The sequence below is a fragment of the Spea bombifrons genome, chromosome 5, assembly GCF_027358695.1.
Source record: "Spea bombifrons isolate aSpeBom1 chromosome 5, aSpeBom1.2.pri, whole genome shotgun sequence".
NCBI lineage: Eukaryota > Metazoa > Chordata > Amphibia > Anura > Pelobatidae > Spea > Spea bombifrons.
This window is the reverse complement of record NC_071091.1, coordinates 59,396,403-59,416,163: the sequence shown is the minus strand read 5'-3', so window position 1 is coordinate 59,416,163 and position 19,761 is coordinate 59,396,403. Positions and strand designations below refer to the sequence as shown.

Below are 19,761 nucleotides of genomic sequence, written 5' to 3'. Positions count from 1 at the left end.
TGTATACCAAGCCAATCAAAGTTAAAAATGTTCACCAATCATAGATATTTTTATGCAGTGTAAAAATTAAGTGAGAAGGACAGACTACAATATGGTTCGTTATATACATTTAGAAAGTATACCTTATCGCAGTAGTACTGGTTGGAATCATCTGTGGAGCCTCCTTTCTTGATATTATCATAGGTTTCCAAAAATGTCTTATCCACACCTTCAAGTGGATGCGAGGATGGCAAATGGCTTGAAAGTCCATTAGGAGAATTAGGGAAAGGGGCTTGATGAGTGAGGGTCAGGGTGTTTTCTTTTGGGCTGTGATCCAAAATATTCCTGAATAAATACATAATTGCAATACAATAAAATTAAACTTACTATATATTTTATTTGCATCTTGTCACCAGCTACAATACTTGTGGTTGTAGTCATACAAGGCATTTGATCTGTTTATTTCATGTACAATTAAATAATCAGAAAATAGAGAATATTAAGGTACATTGATTTCTTCTTCAGTCAGCATTTTACAGGGACTAAAAGAAGAATGCACATTAAAGTGAGTACTTTGTGAGTACTTTAATCTGCATTTGTCAGGACTTAGCGGAGGTAAAAGTTGGAGTCCTGCAGCTGCCCTCCTCTACGGTGGTCCGACAGTTCTTGCCACTGATTGGTTGCTTCAAGCAGTCAATCAGTGGCAGGAAGGTGTTCTCATTGAAATTAATGGAAGAGCATCCTGCACATGTGTAAAGGGGTCTGAAAAGTGAAAGATTATCACACGCAGAGAGATGTGTTCGACTGAACATATCGCCTGCAAAGCATATAAGCTGGAGGGGTGGGGGGAATGAGCAAATCAATATGGAAGGATTTGGAGGAACCCCCAATGCATTTGCAAAAGGGACAACACATACATTTATAGGGACCATAGAGCTATCATTTGCATTACTGTGTACCTTTGAGTATTAAATTACATCATTACAAAACTAACTATACAGCCATTTGAGAGGAAAACAATATTGTGACATTCAAACTATCATGGTTTAGTAAGACATTTGATATCATTCAAAGAGTAACCTACTTTGGAGAATCTTGATCTGATGACCTAAAAAGTAAAAAGAATCATTAAGCAAGTGAAAGGAAAAAAAAGGAAACATAAATAAATGTTATTTGTGATAAACATGCTTAAGCATTATTAATATGCATTAGATGTATATAGTGCCATTATATTCCACAGCGCTGTGTTGTACAGTATATGTATATTTTCTTTAAAAAAAAAAATGACATTCAAGACCAAGGACACTGTTCACCAAAATTCTAATTTCACTATTCATCACACAACACTGAAGTTTGTGAACAATATTAAACAAATATTTATGCTAAGGGTATACATTTAAAAACACAAAAAAAAACAAAAGGATCGATCCAGCACTTGAAAAAAACTTCCAGCTTTATTTAATTTACTAAATGATTAAAAAGCATAATTCACACCTAAGTGCATAGGAAACCCCAAATCTGACGCGTTTCAAGCGGCACCCCGCTCTTTATCACAGTGATAAAGAGCGGGGTGCCGCTTGAAACGCGTCAGATTTGGGGTTTCCTATGCACTTAGGTGTGAATTATGCTTTTTAATCATTTAGTAAATTAAATAAAGCTGGAAGTTTTTTTCAAGTGCTGGATCGATCCTTTTGGTTTTTTTTTGTGTTCATTCCACGCATCAAGTCCGTGTGGATCCGTGCAGATGAATATATAGGGAGGTGAGCTGGCTTTTGCATTTATTCAATTATACATTTAAAAAAACAACAAAAAAACACAAATATATGAAACAACTACTCATGAATAAAGTATTACATAGACTACTGTATATTCTATACATATTTACATCACTATATCCCTATATTTTTAACATAACCTGTGCGATACGCATTGCAACTACTTTATTAAAAATGTAGACAAGAAATTCCCATACCTACTATGAGGACTGCGATTTTGAAAGAACTCAGAATCACTGTCTTTTGACGTTGGGGAACCTTTGTACGTATAGAACACGTCCTCTGTTTCCGTTACATACGTCATTTCATTGGCGAGATTATCAGCAGAGGAATGCTGTGGCCTCCTAATAACATGGCGTAACCTTGGACTCCGCCTGAAGAAATTTGTGAAAATGAGAACTTTGTAGAGGAGAACTCAACAAACACACACATATAGCAAAAAAATTAAGAGAATATCACGTTTTAAAAAAATCTCTTCCTTTTTATTATTATTTATTGTTTTATATAGCGCCATCAAATTCCGTAGCGCTGTACAATGGGTGGACAGGAAACAACAAGTAGTATGTAACCTAACAATTTGACTTACAGAGACAACATCGAAAAATAAAGAACAAACTAGTTACCAGTTTGGGGTTATTGGTGGCGATCGGGAAGGTAAGCTTTTGGTCTCCAGATGCTCTGCAGACACAGACCTTCTTAAATCAGTGTTCCATACCATTCCGCCAATCACTTTTCTACACAGTTGGCTGCTGGCACACCTGATATTGTAATGAGAAAAAGTCAAATAACCCAGGTAGAAGCAAAGTCCCTTGCCATATGCATAAGTAAATGTTTAACAAGAAATCAAATATCTAAAGAGGGTTAATGCTTTCAGGAGACTGTAAACTAATGGTTACGTCTCATGATGCACAGAAACTGCTACCGGAATACTCATAATACAATAGAGGAATTAACAGTTGGAAATTAAAACATCAACTCCATTCTAGTGAACTTGCGCATCTGACTCAATTAATGTTATCTAAAGTGTTTTGTGAGAAGTTTAGAGCCTGGAAAAAATATAGAAAGAAAGAAAAAAAATACACTTTGATACAGACATATCAAATAACTATATATTGATAAAATACACCAAAATTACAACAGTTTTGCAGTGACGCAGAAAAATACGTTCTTTGCAATATGTTTATGTCTTGAAGGGAGGGTACTCTGTTTTGCTGATAACACAAATATCTGCAATATGGTGTACAATTGCTGGAACAGATGGAATAATCCAAATGGCAAATCATTTAGATCAACTGGAAGAAAATGCAAGCGTTTGGAAAATGCAGTTTAATGTTTATAAATGTAACAGTGAATTGGATGAGCACTCATCCAAACAAAATCACTATGGACGGACTGGCGGATTAGGCAAATGTGAGAACAGTGAGTAGAAAGCAGGATATATTGGTAAACAAAAGGATGCCTGAATGTTTGTATATATGATATTATTTCAAACATTTTGGTGGATTTATGACCCATGAGTGCTTCCTTTTATGTGTTCATGGAGAAAGAAAAAAAAAATAAAAATAATATATATATATATATATATATATATATATATATATATATATATATATATATATATATATGCAATAAAGAACAATCTGGGTCTATATATGAAAGCTTTTATATCATTTATATGTGATTTATATGAAAAAATAATGAATTGATGATAAAGTACCAGAATCTTAAAAAATATATAACACAATAATGAACATGCATCTCTGTCTGTCTGTCAGAAAACAGCAAGTTATGCAGGGTTATAAATGGGATTATAAATGGCAGTATTTAATTATGAGCCCTTTTTTTTTTTTTTTTTTTTTTTTTTACCCTGAAGGCTGCCTGTTGGGGTCATAATGGATATGTTTTTACTTTTTGCCTTCATCTGGATCATCATAGGAAGACTGAACTTGACAGACATGTCTTTTTCTTAAACTCATTACCTTTGTAACTATTTTACATGTCTAAGAAATATCTACCAAAGAAAGGGAGAACAAAAATATTTCATACTTTGCTTGATTAAATGTGCCCAACGTCCAGTAATTAGACACAAGCTTCTTTTCGTAATGTAGTGACCTCTTTGTCTGAAAAAATGTATGATGCTCCACACAAGATTTCCAGAGGTTCTTGCACGACCGGTAATTTAACATATTGAAGGCAATAATCTGATCTCTGCATTCATTCTGAAATAAAGAAATGTAAAATAAATAAGTAGCAAACATCACACACTTTCAATATTCTAATATATATATATATATATATATATATATATATATAATGAAGATTTCTCATACTGTTCTTCCACCACTATACAGTAAATAATTCCTAACATTAAAAATGTTGAAACATATTTTATGAGACAAAAGACATTGTATATGTTTTCTCTGCTTTTCAGAGTATTCATTTATTAAACAAACCAAGTTTATTAACTAACAATCAAATGTAACTACTGAACTAAAGATATACATCAGTTGGGTCCAGCTGAACATGCAATGTAGACTTTTTACTGTTCTTTAAAATCCACAGCACTTCACAACTTAACCCGTGACTTAAATTTTCTGAGAAATCTGCCACAACTGAGTTGGTGGTCACTCTGCAGTTTAGGCATAACAGGTAACGCCATAATTATTTCTTGATTTCTGTTGCTGCATTAGATGTTTCTATGGCAAGTGGGAAGAAGCACACCATGGGTTTCCACAAGGTTAAAATATATGAAGCGTCTGGATATGCCTGGTTGCATGCTACATGAGCATTAACATGAACCGTGCCATTGTGCATTTCCAGCCAACGGGCACCTTTATGTCATCAGGTGGCCACTGGCCTTAAAGTGCCAGGGCCGTCCCGCTCATTACCCATCTGGCCCTGGTAATAAATAGTATCATGTATGTTAAGATTAAAAGATAAGAAAAGAAGAGAAGAGATACTTACATTTTTTGTGTGCTGCTGTAAGAAAAACTTTTTTCTTTTGAAAGAGATTTTCAGAATATTTACCCTAAATAAAATGAAAATATACTATTAATAAAATGCTTTAATAAATACAAGAGCTAAGCTAATTTATGCTACTGTAGGCAGTATCGTAAATGTATACATCTAGTTGGCATACAATACAGACATGCAGGATGTAAATTATTATTAAGCTTAGGAAAATAAAGGCACCGTAGTTTCTTAGAACCAGTGGATTGTGGCTCTTTGTAAAGAGTATTTTGTTAAAACAATATATAGCATCTTGTGTTCCATAGGAATCTTACAGGTGTGTGATTGTATGATATTTTTAAATTTCAGGTATCGCTGAATTACAGCATTCATAACACAGCAAATATATATATATATAAAACAAATACTAACCAGGGGTAGAAACTGGTGCAAATTAGTTTTCTGTATACAGCTATACCTCCAGAAGCAATTCCAATTAGCAGATCTAAATTGTGGAGATCCTACAATAAAAAGGAATACGTATTTTTAAAAATATATATTAGAATCATCTATTCTTTACTGCTACAGCAACATATATTTTGATTCAATGAAATTAAACAACACCATCTCTATAAACAATTCATAATCATATACATCAGAGGCAAACTAAAGTCAAGCATAAAGCATTGAAGGTAGCTAACATATCGAAATGCTTCAGGACGAGGCAGTCAACCTAAACACAGCTACAAGATGCGATCTTCTCTGACCCACCGCATACATGATAATTCTATTTTATACAGCTTTAGCACAAAGATAAATGCTGCGCTGCATGCTGTATCATTTTTCATTACCAAGATGAACCAATATTCACTATGAAACTACAGCTGTGTGTGTGTAATACCCAACTAAATTATATATCATAAAGGTTCATGAGCCAATAGCAGCATGCAAGCAAGCTATACATTAAATAGGCAAGCCGAAGAAGAAATCTAGGTCAAATCGAGCATAGAAAAGGCATACGCCAAACACCAACATGATTCAGAGCAATGCAGAATTAATTTAATCAAGCAAGTCCTAGTCATAAAGGCATCAGGTTACGGCAATGTAAAGTACATGGTTTGGAAGGGGGTATTGGTATGTTTTCAGCCTAATAAAAAGACCCCACAGAAATGTCTCATGCACACCACCAAGTTTAGCAAAAAAAAAATAACATGAACTCTAGATGGTGCAATTTAACCATGTCAGAAATTCTGGTGTTATCTGTTTCCATTCATTGCTGAAGAATGAGAACAGTGAACAAAAGAGAAAGGTGGTCTGGTTCATGCTTAAATCTGACGCTATAAGGTTATGCGTTAACATTTGATTACGGTGGCAAGTCTGAAAAGTGATCTTTTCACAATCAACCAATGGTATGGTCCAATGAGCAGAATCACCATTGGCTGTTATGGCGATAAGAATTTTTTTTATATAACCCTCAATGTCTTAAAAACATAGATGAATAATAGACAGATGTAGATATATACATATCTATTTGTTATTGAATATCATCAATTCACAAGAAACCGGAAAAGAGAGGAAGAAAGAAGAAGAAAATAAAAGGAGAGGACAAGTATAAAAGAAGCGGAAGAAAGCGCTAGTACAAAACGTGTCTGTATTAAATATATCAAATAAAATCGATAGACTGGCTATTATAGTGATGGAGAATGTTCTATAAACAACATTCAGTTTGTGGATTAAGGTATTTTTCCAGTAGATATGCAGTGGATGAAGAGGACAATAAAAGCAGTAACCCTGGTATTGTTAAATAGCTGTGAGGAGCACGTTTTGAGGGAAGATTGATAAGAATTTCGAGTGAGTATGGAAAGCATGCCCATAATTAATATATGTAGGATTTTGGCATTGAACTATAGGGAGGGTGAGCAAGTGCCTGCTCCATGGAAGAGGCTGGTTTGTAAATCTGTAGGAAATGTTGGGCCATCCTAGTTTCTTGCCCATGGAAGAGATCGCTTTTTCTCTATACATTATTTGGCATGCAACATTTAGCTAGAAAGCAAAAAAATAAATAAAAAAATATTCCACATTCCACATAATAGTAATGGCTCAAGGAATCACAAGAACACCCTTTTAATCACACATGGGTCAATGTATATAACATTCTAAATGCCTATCTGGAGAGGATTTCTTATTTTGTTTAAGGGCAAATGTATGGATTCTTATTCTCTGAAGAAATTGTTTAGGCTCTCAAGTTTACCAATTGCAAAATTTTAATTTGGATATCATGTCCTATAAATCATTTATTTCAAGTTTTTTCTCTATACCTGTCTTATTGATGATATATTACTCTTCATCTTTATTGGAATAAAAAAATGCCTATATCATATTATTTTAAACATGTATGGGATAAGTGTGACATTTCCATTATGGCTTTGTTATATGGATTGCACATATCCAAATTATTTGTGACAGCAATACTGTGACTGTCTCCAAACTATCAAGCCAAGTGGTCAAAAACTGTCATTAAGACACAGGATTACTGGATTCTAAATAATATTGCACACAAGTTATACATATAAATCATTCCACAATGAATTTTAACAAAAAGAAGAGGTGCATGTTATGTAGTTTAAGGGAAAGGGGAAAAACAATGCGTGTGTTTTTTTTAATCACTGTTAATTGATGACGCTTTACATACTGGAATATAATAATAATATATATAATTGCATGAATGGTGAACAAAACAAAGGAGATAATTCTATGAATGGTGTTTAAGGAATGAGAGTGCATCTTAACAATGTTATATTTCCAAATCAAGTTGGCCACCCAATTTTCCTGTATTTCCTAAATGTTAAATACATATAAATCAAACATACTCTACCACTGTGCATTTCAACTCCGTAGAATTCAAGCGTTCTCGCAATGTTGATGTAGCATGATTCCGCTTCTGTTTGTCCAAGACCACTGGAAAAGAAGAGGAAAGGCTATCAGAATTCTTATCTTTTATTTGTATTCCTACTAAACTACAAGTCTACAAAAAACCTATAAATAAGCAAACATGAGCTGTAAATGTAATTAATATATTGATAGACTGAATGGAGTCTCTGTGTACTTGCCGCTAATACACTGTAAGAGTAATATACATATTGGAGGTACCAATAAAATAAAAGTAACAAGTCTTTTTTCTGCTGTTATGGCAATGAAGCTTCTTAGTCCATCAGTTAATTCCCTTTTAGAATATCACTGCAGAATAAAATTCTGCGGTATTTCACTTACCTAATTATTTAGGTGCAGAATTGCTACGTATATTTGGTATTGAAATAATTATGTTCAGCAGAGTCATTGTAACAGCAGCATTCTCAACTATTCTTAATGAAAACAATTACATTTACAAACCATTGTAAAGCGATTAGCACAAGATATAGACTATTTTGTGCTAATCGCTTTACAATGGTTCAGGGATTTAAATATTTCTTTTCAACCTCTGTATGCTAACCTCCTCCTCATTCTTGATTTTTGTACCAGTTATGAGTATGTTAAATGTTTAGAAGAATAGATTGTGGACAATAAACCAGAATGAAGTGAGTTGTATTCTAATAAAAATGTTTTTTTTAAAATGAATAGTTCTGGTTTTACAGCTTTAAAAGTGATCACTATAGCAATCAATAAAATAGTACAGCTGATTAGTGCATTCTACTCATTGCTATGGTGATAATGTAAATTTTGTACTGGATGTATCTAATTACTGTTCTAAGAGTCATGAAATGTCACTTCTGTAATATTCAGGCACCTTCCATGGGTGCCACCTGAGCGGTCGAATGGTTGGAACTGTAAAAAGGACACCGACAAGGCAATTTGACTTTATAGACTGGTCTGGAAGATTTGGAAGGATGTGTCCAAACCTCACCATTTGTTTCAATGACACAACAATTTACACTACCCCTACAACTTATCTACAGTGCATAAATGCCCAAATGGGCTTGTTGGAAATGTAACACCTACTACTACAGACCATGTAGATACTGACACATTGAAGAAAGTTCAGAGGGCTACTAAAATGGTTTGTAGGATAAAACATATCATCAGGAAAGGCTTAAGTTTTTAAGATCTTAAAATGTATATCTTGGAGGAAAGAAGAGAGAGTGGAGAGATATGATAGAAACATTTAAATAGAAAAATGAATTAAAAAAGTACAGGTGGTATGTTTATTTAAGAGGAGAGATGTTCGAACAAGAGGTCATAGTTAAAAACTGGAGGGTCGTCTGATGGCCTCCCATCAGATGTGGTAGAAGCTAATACAGTAGGGGAATTTAACAACGCCTTGGATAGGCAAAATGAGCAGACTAGTTAGGCCCAGTGGTTCTTATGTGCTGCCAAATTCTATGCTTTAACATATATATATATATATCTTATGACCTGAAGGGCTATGGTAAATTGTGGTACAAGTTCTTTAGTCCACGGGATGATCTTGGCTGGCTGAACCCTCACTTATACATAGCATATAATGGCAATTTTGGTTTTAGTGTCCAGTTATACGGCTTTCTCTTACTAATATTAAGACAGGCAATAGTCCTCGCTTTTCCATGTACTTTGTTTTTTTTAATATCCCTATCCTCTCTACATCCTATCAAAATACAAAAACATACATTGGATGACTAAAAAAAAACTGGCATCTTGGCTTGCTCTGATGTCATGCATAAAGTGCTTAAAAACATCCTAAATCCTGCCAAGCCATTTAAAATGTTCACCTGTGTTGTTCATGCAGTGTTTCTACTTTGTTTATGAATTCATTGTCTTGACCTGGAATAAAATTTCGACTTGATAGGTGTCCTGGAAGATGTACTGAGGAATTATAATCTCCAAGTTCAGCTGTTAAAAGAAAAGAAAAACATGTTGAAAATCTAAACAGGAAGAATATACATCAGAAATTATGTTTGCTATTGATATGAAAAAATCGTAATCATGGGTCAAAAATTTTATTGTCAAATGTGCTTATGAAGGAACACTTTCAAATGAATACAGTGAGATCTGACATAGAGCATCTAAACATTGTATAACGTTGGCCAACTGGTGTTCTCCTGCTTGGACTGGATGTAGATTGTCTTTGTTGGGTATAGCATATCACTAAAACTGTAGCCAACATCTATATGCATCACTGGCAAGCAGTTGTCACTCATTAGGTATCCCATACATAATTTTCCATCCTACTTTAAGATGTATTTTCATGATCTCCCAAAATCCGGGATAGCTAGAAAGGCTACATTACAACAACCAATAGCAACATACTAACTATTAAACCCTGTTTTATTATTATTTGTGGAAATAGTTTAGCAATGACAATCACGGGCGTAGGAACCGGGGGGGACGGGGGGGACAGATCCCCCCCAGGAAATCATGCGGGGGGGACCGATAATAGAGCAATCCCCCCCAGTGCCCTCGGTGCACAGCTGCCCGATCAGCAGCTGAAGCGTGCAGGACTGGTTGGGGATTTCCCTAACCAGTCCAACACTTACCGGTGTGCTGTCTGTCACTGAGTGCCGGGCGATGGGATATGACGTTTATATCCCAGCCCCGGCGCTCAGCAGAAACAGCTCTGCGCAGCTGCACTGCACTAGAGCGGCAAACCACCAGAAGGGGAGGAGGAAGAGCAAGCAGAAAGCAGAAGAGAAGAAGAGAAAGGTAAGAGATGTGCAAAACGAGGGGGGGTCTGATGTGCAAAACGAGGGGGGGGTCTGATGTGCAAAACGAGGGGGGGTCTGATGTGCAAAACGAGGGGGGGTCTGATGTGCAAAACGAGGAGGGGGTCTGATGTGCAAAACGAGGGGGGGGTCTGATGTGCAAAACGAGGGGGGGTCTGATGTGCAAAACGAGGGGGGGTCTGATGTGCAAAACGAGGGGGGGTCTGATGTGCAAAACGAGGGGGGGTCTGATGTGCAAAACGAGGGGGGGTCTGATGTGCAAAACGAGGGGGCAGTCTGATGTGCAAAACAGTGTATATGTGTATGGGCAGTGTATATGTGTACGTGTGTATGGGCAGTGTATATGTGTACGGGCAGTGTATATGTGTACGGGCAGTGTATATGTGTACGGGCAGTGTATATGTGTACGTGTGTATGGGCAGTGTATATGTGTATGGGCAGTGTATATGTGTACGTGTGTACGTGTGTATGGGCAGTGTATATGTGTACGTGTGTGTGGACAGTGTATATGTGTATGGGCAGTCTACGTGTGTATGGGCAGTGTATATGTGTGTGGACAGTGTATATGTGTATGGGCAGTGTATATGTGTACGTGTGTATGGGCAGTGTATATGTGTATGGGCAGTGTATATGTGTACGTGTGTATGGGCAGTGTATATGTGTACGTGTGTGTGGACAGTGTATATGTGTATGGGCAGTGTATATGTGTACGTGTGTGTGGACAGTGTATATGTGTATGGGCAGTGTATATGTGTACGTGTGTATGGGCAGTGTATATGTGTATGGGCAGTGTATATGTGTATGGGCAGTGTATATGTGTACGTGTGTGTGGGCAGTGTATATGTGTATGGGCAGTGTACGTGTGTATGGGCAGTGTATATGTGTATGTGTGTGTATGGGCAGTGTATATGTGTACGTGTGTATGGGCAGTGTATATGTGTACGTGTGTATGGGCAGTGTATATGTGTACGTGTGTATGGGCAGTGTATATGTGTACGTCTGTATGGGCAGTGTATATGTGTGTGTATATAAGGAGTGTATTTGTCTTATAGTGTATACGTCTGTGTAAGTATGTGCAAAGGCAGTGTATATTTATGGGGAGGCGTGTGTGTGTGTGAGCAGTTTATGTATGTTTGGGCAGGCGTGTATAAGGGTAGTGCATATGTGTGAGTACTGGCAAGTGTGTATGTGCAGGCAATTGCAGTGTATGTGTGTGTTTTTGTGGGCAGGCATGCGTAAGGGCAGTGCATATGTGTGTATGGATAGTGTATATGTGTGTATGGATAGTGTATATGTGTGTATGGATAGTGTATATGTGTGTATGGATAGTGTATATGTGTGTATGGATAGTGTATATGTGTGTATGAGCAGGCATGTCGTACTTAAAGGGAAGATTATGATTCCCTGTAACACATGTTTAACTCAGGGGCACCTAGGGTTAAATCCAGGCCTATTTCTGGTTAAAATGAGTATGTGTGTCACTGTATGTCACAGCATTCGGACACAAGAGAATATTTCGGGGTGCTACTTGGTCTAGGGCATCACTAATACAAAGCACCACGAGTTAATCTAGGGGTAGGCAGAGTAAGTGAATGATGTGTTTGCGTGTCTGGGTGTGATAGCGTATGTTTGTGGGTTTGTTATTGTGCACATCTGTTTTTATGGGTATGATAGTATGTTTCCAGGTGTGTTATGGTGGGCATGTGTCTAGGTATATTAGGGTGGGAATGTTTTGGGGTGTATTATTGTGTGCGTGTGTATGTTATTCAAGTGTTTAAGTGTGTGGATATGTTCCTGTGTGCATGACGTGTTAGGAGTCTTAGATGGATCCTTCAGTACATCATAGTAGTCTCTGTGGCCGTGTCCAGTGGGGTCCATCTGTGGTTGTAAGATTTTTCTGTTTCTGTGGGAATTTTCTCCCATTCATCCAGTAGAACGTTTTATGAGCTGTAGGTGATATACCTTTTTGGACAGCACTATGCTTCTAACTTTGTGGGAACGGTTTTGGGGAAGGTCCTTTTCTATTCCATCATGACTGCCCCAGTGTACAAAACAAGGCCCATAAAGGCATGGCTGCAAAAATTCCCCACAGAAACTCTCCAAAATCTTGTGGAAATCGTTCCCAGATGAGTGAAAGCCGTTATAGAGGCAAAGGGGGACCAACTTCATATTAATGTCTATGTATTTATAATGTGATGTCATAAAGTCCCTGTTGGTGAAATGGTCAGGTATACCCTACCAGAAAAAATGCTATCCCCCCCAGATTTTTAGGGGTTCCTACGCCCATGATGACAATAACAGTAAGGAACGCTGCTCCCCGTGCTTACTATCTGAAAACAACCATTGATATCTGCCCATGTAGCAGGTTACACAGAGGTAGCAGACATTTTGTTACATTTAACCGACGTAAGTGAGGCCACCGCCTGGATATGTGCAGCCGCACACCGAGGTGTATATAATTACAATCTATTGCAAAAGCTTTGTGTCACTATTAACCTATTCCCAACACAACAAAACAAACACTTTCCTTTTGTGATGTTACAGCTTTTACTCATATCTCATGCTAACCTAACAAGCCATGCTAAGCACACTCACTCTTTTCTTAAGTGAGATATATAAGTAAAAAAAGTTATTTTGACAGTGTCTGCCAACATTAAAAAATGAGTCAGGGCAATTGTCATTACCCCAAATTGGCCGTAGACGCAGCTGTTTTTTTATTGGTGGCCACTTTTCCACCCTACTGTTGAGAATGCCAGAATGTTATCTTTTGGCACATGGAAAATCAACAAAAATATGATAAGATTGTTTCCTCATGTCTCTGAGACATAAATTTACTTAAAAAGTCTATGGTCCTCTTGGGTGACCATGTTTTCTGTAGCATCACTGTTCAGCGGGCCTGCTAATAGGGAGATCACTAATAAGCCCAGTCAACCCACTAGTATTATAGAGAACTGAGCAGAGTCAGGACTCCCTTAATGGCTCAATTCCGCCCAGAGCCACGCACCATTAAAGGATGGTGTGGAGGGGGCAGCTGGTGGTGCTTCCCTGTGTTCAGCCTAAGGCATGGGCGTAGGAACCCCTAAAAATCTGGGGGGGCAGCATTTTCCCCCATCAGATCCCCACTTTCTCCCCATCTCTCACACTATCTACCCCCTCTCCCCCCTCTCACACTATCTACCCCCTCTCCCCCCTCACACACTATCTACCCCCTCACACTTTCTTACTATCTACCCTCTCCCTACCCCCCTTCTCGCTAGCTACTCTCTCCCTACCCTCCCTTCTCACCAGCTACCCTCTCCCTATCGCCCCCTTCTCACTAGCTACCCTCTCCCTACCCCCTTCTCACCAGCTAACCTCTCCCTAACTTCCCTTCTCACTAGCTACCCTCTCCCTACCCCCCTTCTCACTAGCTACCCTCTCCCTACCCCCCCTTCTCAATGTCTACCCCAGGGGTGTCCAAGTTTTTTCTGCAGTGGGCCACTTCATCAGAACTGTATACATGCGCGGGCCGCACTCATTTTTCACTGTGAGAAAATATGGCCTTTAATAAAATATGCAGATTAAAATAAAGTAAATGATACAAAACCTTTACTTTTCCTCTCACTGATTTCTGGGCCTAGAAAGTTTTGCGACTACAAATTCAGGACTCAGGATAATTAAAAATGAAATAGTTCTATTTATTCTAGGGATGCCCCAAAATGAAAATTCTGGACCAAAACATTCAAGGTTCACTTAGCCAAAACCGAAAATGACCCCCACCTTTAAAAATAATGATAAAAACTCACATTTTTAATAAAAGTAGGCAACGCACCCAGGTAAGGGGGTGGGGAGGGTGTTTGAATCAGTATGCCTGATTGAGGGAATGAATCTGTGAATGAATGAGTATATGAATGAATGAGTGTGTGTGTGTGTGTGTGTGTGTGTGTGTGTGATAGCATGGATGTGTAAGTGCTGAAACCTAGGCATGATGGGACTATGATTGCTGTTAGCAATCACACTCCTACCATGCCAAGTCAGCCAGTACATGCTGGTACAGGGTGGCTGTAAGTGATGTGCACACCCCATACTGCTGGCAGCATCAATAGACAAGGGGGGCAGCTAGCTAGGTTTCAGCATGTACTGGCTGACTTGGCATGATAGGAGTGTGATTGCTAACAGCAATCACAGTCCCATCATGCCTAGGTTTCACCACTTACACATCCATGCTATCACACACACACACACACACACACACTCATTCATTCATATACTCATTCATTCACAGATTCATTCCCTCAATCAGGCATACTGATTCAAACACCCTCCCCACCCCCTTACCTGCACAGCAGCTCCTCGATGCCACTCACAGACTTCAGCAGGGGGCGCGGCCTCCCTCTGCGTTCTCTGGTACTGCACAGAGGAATCAGGATGTGATGTGATGTCACGTGAACTCTGCTGGGTTCCGCTTCCTCTGTGCAGTACAGAAGACCCTCCCACAGGTAGGTAGCAGGGCTCGAGGTGCGGACCGCGTAAGATCGGTTGCCCTGGTTGCTGATCTTACGCAGTCCGCACCTCGAGGTCTCGCGGGCCGCATTTGCGGCGTTTCTATTGGGGGGCCCTGGGGGGGATTTCTTCATTATCGGTCCCCCCCGCATGAGTTACTGGGGGGGGATCTGTCCCCCCCGGTTCCTACGCCTATGGCCTAAGGTGCAAAAGTCACTTTAAAAAAAAAAAAATCAAGGCTTCCCAATTTACCACTTTAAAACTACTTACATTGTACAGCATAGGAGGCCAGCACAACAGCAGAGTTCAGCGGGCACGCTAACCTAAGTGAGAATAAATAATATTTCATATCAATATTGCATGTAGCATTTCAAAAGATGAATTTAACTCTTCACATAAATACTTTTTATATATACATACATATAAAATGAAGTTTGTCGTGTTGCTAGTTACAATTATTTTAAATCAGTGTTAATTATAAATAATAACACCAGTAATAAAAATCTTTTTTTTTAAATGTTCTGTTCATTGATGAATAAAATAGGCAGATATGATAACATGTCATCTAATCTACTGTTCCAGTTATATAAAATATCTATATATTATTTCCTGCACTATGACACAAATGCAATTAAAACATACAACGTTTAATAAGGGTTGTTGTGAAGGAGAGCACGAAGAAAGAACAAATGACCATATGAAAGGGACTCCTTTACATGGCGGATACTGGAATTCGAAGGAACCAAACATTATGCATAATGTCGATATTTAGTCTCTAAGGATCATCTGTTCAAAACTAGCTAGGTTGTATCATAATTATACGTATATAAAAGATTCAGAATATGTACATTTGGGATGGAATTTCTTATGCTTTAGTTCAAATTTTTAACAATACAAATCATTTGAAGCACGTTCATGTTCCACGGGTCATCACAGGAAAAGGGAAGTGGAAAAACTGTGTTTCTAACCTGTTGAATTCACACATAAAAACAAAGAACAAAAAGTTCTCACCTCCCATCAAGAATATCACTTTTTAGCTGCAAGAAGTATAAATGCCTGCAAGAGAAAATAAAAACATATAAATACAAATAAAAATCAGACATATTAAGAAGAAAAAATATAGGAGCTGCTTTAAATGTAGAAGCCGGAAACATATAACCATAAAGCTTATTAGCACATGCTTTTATATAGTTCTTTACATAAAATGTTGTATACCCAGTTTTTTAAATAATCTGCATTAAGGATGCTGTTCCACTAAAGGAAACCATCAAATGCGCACGCCAATATATTAAGCAAATAAACCCTAACAGATGAGTCATTTCATTGTTCCTCCTAAAGGTTTAATCACACAAAACATTTAAGAAGCTCTTTTTCAGTTGTTACAGCAGCAACCAATCACTTGACAAGTAAGGGTTCCAGCAAAAATTATGAATAAAAATTCATACTTTTAAAGAATAACATGAAGTTATAAAAGCGTTTAATTTTGCATGTATGTGGAGTATGTGGAACAGTACTTCTAAAAAGATGCAAAGTCATCTATCTCAGCCCTTGGCTGTACAAAAAAGTAGTCAGAATGCTCTGAATTATCAGTGGCCCCCAAAGGCTAATGCGTTTCATAGTTTCCTAACTGACTTGAACAAATTTAAATTTGGCTGAGATATAATTGGCAATAGTGGTGAGATCCCATGCTCTGCTCAGACCTAACTTACATGGTAAAACCAGATCTGTTATCCACCTCAATTCACCAAAAATCCAGAGCCCTTGCTTACCTTGCCCATAGCAGCTGTCCCCTGGGTCCCATTAACAGCTGTGCTTCAATTTTTACTTGGGTCCATGACTTGTCTCATGTACAACTGAGCTATGGGCCCACCGCAGAAGCTGGTCCAAGGCTTCATTATTATTAATAAAGATGACCGTGTCAGGGATTCCGACCTTGAGATGGACACCTCAGGACTTTAACATTTATTTTGGATCTTATAGTAATAGGATATGGGTTCACATAAATATATATTATATACATACTAAATAGACATTACCGTACCTGGTTTGATCTTGCTGTAATGTGTTGGGGTCAGGTATGAAGAAACGAACTCGAAAGACAAGGGAGCAAGGAAATCCTCCTTTAATGGTAAGGGAAAATAAAACATTAATGTGATAAAAAAAAAACCTCACCTATCATAACTTGTATTATTATTATTATGCATTAAACCCCACAGGAACTTGTATGCCTTTGTGTCAATTAAATATTAATTGAGGCTAACTTTTACATGAAGTGATTAGTTGTGTGAAGAGCTTTGGACAAAGGAGCCCCCCATCCAGCAGAAATAATGGAAGCCAATCTCATATATGGTAGATGGACACTGATGTCCCAGCGTAGAAGGTACTGGCATACCTGGGAACTTCCCAAGTAAGGCTACCTGGAGCTCTCTCCTCTTCTGGCAGAATAGCTTCACGCTAGCCATGCATTATTTTACTCGTATCATTTGTAAGTAGAAAGACATACCTTTCAGTTGTTTCCGAATAGGTTTATTTGGTTCAAGCCATCTCTATATAAAGAAAACAACAAAAACTAAAGTTGGATGCGTGTGTATATATATATATATTTTTTTTTTTTTACAAAAGAGCAACAAAAGAGCAGCATTGAGGATTCTGGACCATGTTAGGTGTTCTGGTTTTTAATAATTTTATTAGTACTGCAATCTGCTAGCATATTGAACTCCATTAGCTGTAATACATTTTTCTTTGTTTTTATGTTCCCTTTTTCTATATCAGACTAATAGTTCATACAATACACTTCAGCTGCGGTCAATAAAAAAGAACACACACATGTAAAAGACAAAGCAAGGAAGTGGTACTCAAATATGTCAAAAGACCTAATTTATCATACCAGCGGAAAAGCGGCGGTATTCAACTATATAGCCAGAAAACAAATAATACATCCATTCAGTCAGAAAGTTCAGCAATTCACTCACAATAATTTTTCTCCTTATGGCCAGGTCGACCAATGAACCCAACTGTACCCTGTTTGTGCCACTAGCAGGAAAGCCTGTTAGAAAGTAGGTTTATTAAGGGAGATTAAGGTGTGACACGTTGTATTTTCGTATAGTCATCATGAGCTCCATTTTCGTTAATCAAAACTACATCTAAACTTTACAGAGGTATAATCCTTGAATTCTTTATGACCAACAGCATTGGGAAAACAAATAAATAAAAACAAAAATTATTAAAATATTAAAAATATAATTTTTTTTTTAAAACTAGAACTAAAAAAATATAGAAAAGGGTTCAAAACCATTTCCACCTCTTCCAATAGAAACATAAAATAATATTTAACAAAATGTACACTGCCCATCAAGCTAAAAGGTATCTTGCCCTTAGAAAGCTAAGTATTTGTTATCAATCAACATGGGGGCTGTCGATGAACATGTGTTTTGTTTTTTAGCAGTAGGAAATACTTGTAAAAAGTAGGGATTTTTTTTTATATTTTATCACTAGTAAATATTGTGTTAAAAATATAAATATAAAAATGTAGCAAAAAGACAATTTAAAGTATTTACTGTTGACTTCTTCCTCAGCTTTTCTCCATTATGAAGGCAGTATGTATGCTTTGTATTTTATACAACTAATATAAACCATAAAGTAAGAGTAGTAAAACATTTTTTGTGGAATACAGAAATTACAGACACACTGATATGTTAATTCATGAAATAGGAAGCAAACATAAATTCAATAATATAAAAGGTTGATTTTAACAGATCCCCCTATAGTAAGTTAATTTCAATACATGCCTATTGTGCATGAAAAGTAGCATCGATAGATAAACTGGACAAGCTGGGTAGTTACTTCTCAAATGCACACTTACATGCGATTCCATTGAATCTTCGGTGTTCTGTAATCCAAAATATTCTCGCTCTTTCACGCTTAAGTGGTTGTAGACCATGTCCAGTAGAGCTTGCCCATTATCTTGTTTCTAGGACAAACACAATTTAATAAACAAACTTGTTCCTAAATAAACAAATAGGATCAAGGTAGATGAAGATGAAAAAGCTAAGTAGGTAGTAGTAATATTTCACAAGTTGTTATGATTGCACTTATTTCATCAGATAGCCCTAGAATAACTTCTTATGTGTAATCCTTAATGTGTAATTAATGGTCACATTAGCTGTCATGGGAAATGTGTCATGGACTTTAGCACATAGAACTGGTGGTATGTTATATGACACCCTGGCTCACCACTGGTAATTAATTCCGTGTTTACAAGTAAATGCAGGTTGCTTATTTAAATGAGATATTAAGGCAAAACAAATCTGGCTATGTTTTCTACTGTTGATTTATAAGGTTTCAATGACTGACAGAGCATTTTAAAACAACAGAAGAAAAAAAATCTCTAATTGGGTGGCAATTAGGTATAACAACTCAGAGATAAAGAAAGAAAATAAGAACAGAGGTTCAAAAACTGAGAACATAAGGACTCCCACTATGTGCTTAGCTGACTAGGTTATACCAATATTATATACAGTACTATGTATACAGTATTAGGCAGGTCACACAGTACTGTGCGTGTATATATATATATATATATATATATATATATATATATATATATATATATATATATATATACCAAGTGAAAAAGCAAGTACACCCTCTTTAAATGCTATGGCTTCTCCATTTTGGCATTATTTTTGTTGAATAAATCTTGACACTGAGTAATAAGTCATGTATTATTTATCTGAGGTTGCTTGTATTTACCTAATATTTAAACCTGCTAAGGAAAAGATGATGGATCGGTCACAATATCTAAAATCATAAGATTCAAAGAGGGTGTATTTTCTTTTTCACATGACTGTATACAGTATATCTCTCTCACTATATTTGAAATG

The 19,761-nt window shown here is 37.1% G+C and overlaps 1 protein-coding gene across 3 annotated transcripts in view; it reads right to left on the bottom strand.

Annotated features, from left to right (window-relative positions):
• The window catches only part of PTPN3 (protein tyrosine phosphatase non-receptor type 3), a 75,490-nt gene that overhangs the window by 13,017 nt on the left and 42,712 nt on the right, over positions 1 to 19,761 (bottom strand). For all 3 annotated transcript variants that reach the window (XM_053467252.1, XM_053467251.1, XM_053467250.1), the window contains exons 3-16: positions 18,741 to 18,848; positions 17,382 to 17,424; positions 16,920 to 16,998; positions 15,890 to 15,934; positions 15,149 to 15,201; positions 9,446 to 9,566; positions 7,574 to 7,661; positions 5,136 to 5,224; positions 4,719 to 4,782; positions 3,801 to 3,973; positions 2,378 to 2,512; positions 1,952 to 2,128; positions 1,064 to 1,087; positions 123 to 324 (exon numbers count right to left, since the gene is read on the bottom strand). In XM_053467252.1, the coding sequence (XP_053323227.1) occupies positions 123 to 324; positions 1,064 to 1,087; positions 1,952 to 2,128; positions 2,378 to 2,512; positions 3,801 to 3,973; positions 4,719 to 4,782; positions 5,136 to 5,224; positions 7,574 to 7,661; positions 9,446 to 9,566; positions 15,149 to 15,201; positions 15,890 to 15,934; positions 16,920 to 16,998; positions 17,382 to 17,424; positions 18,741 to 18,848 (1,401 nt within the window). The remainder of the gene's footprint in view (positions 1 to 122; positions 325 to 1,063; positions 1,088 to 1,951; positions 2,129 to 2,377; positions 2,513 to 3,800; positions 3,974 to 4,718; positions 4,783 to 5,135; positions 5,225 to 7,573; positions 7,662 to 9,445; positions 9,567 to 15,148; positions 15,202 to 15,889; positions 15,935 to 16,919; positions 16,999 to 17,381; positions 17,425 to 18,740; positions 18,849 to 19,761) is intronic.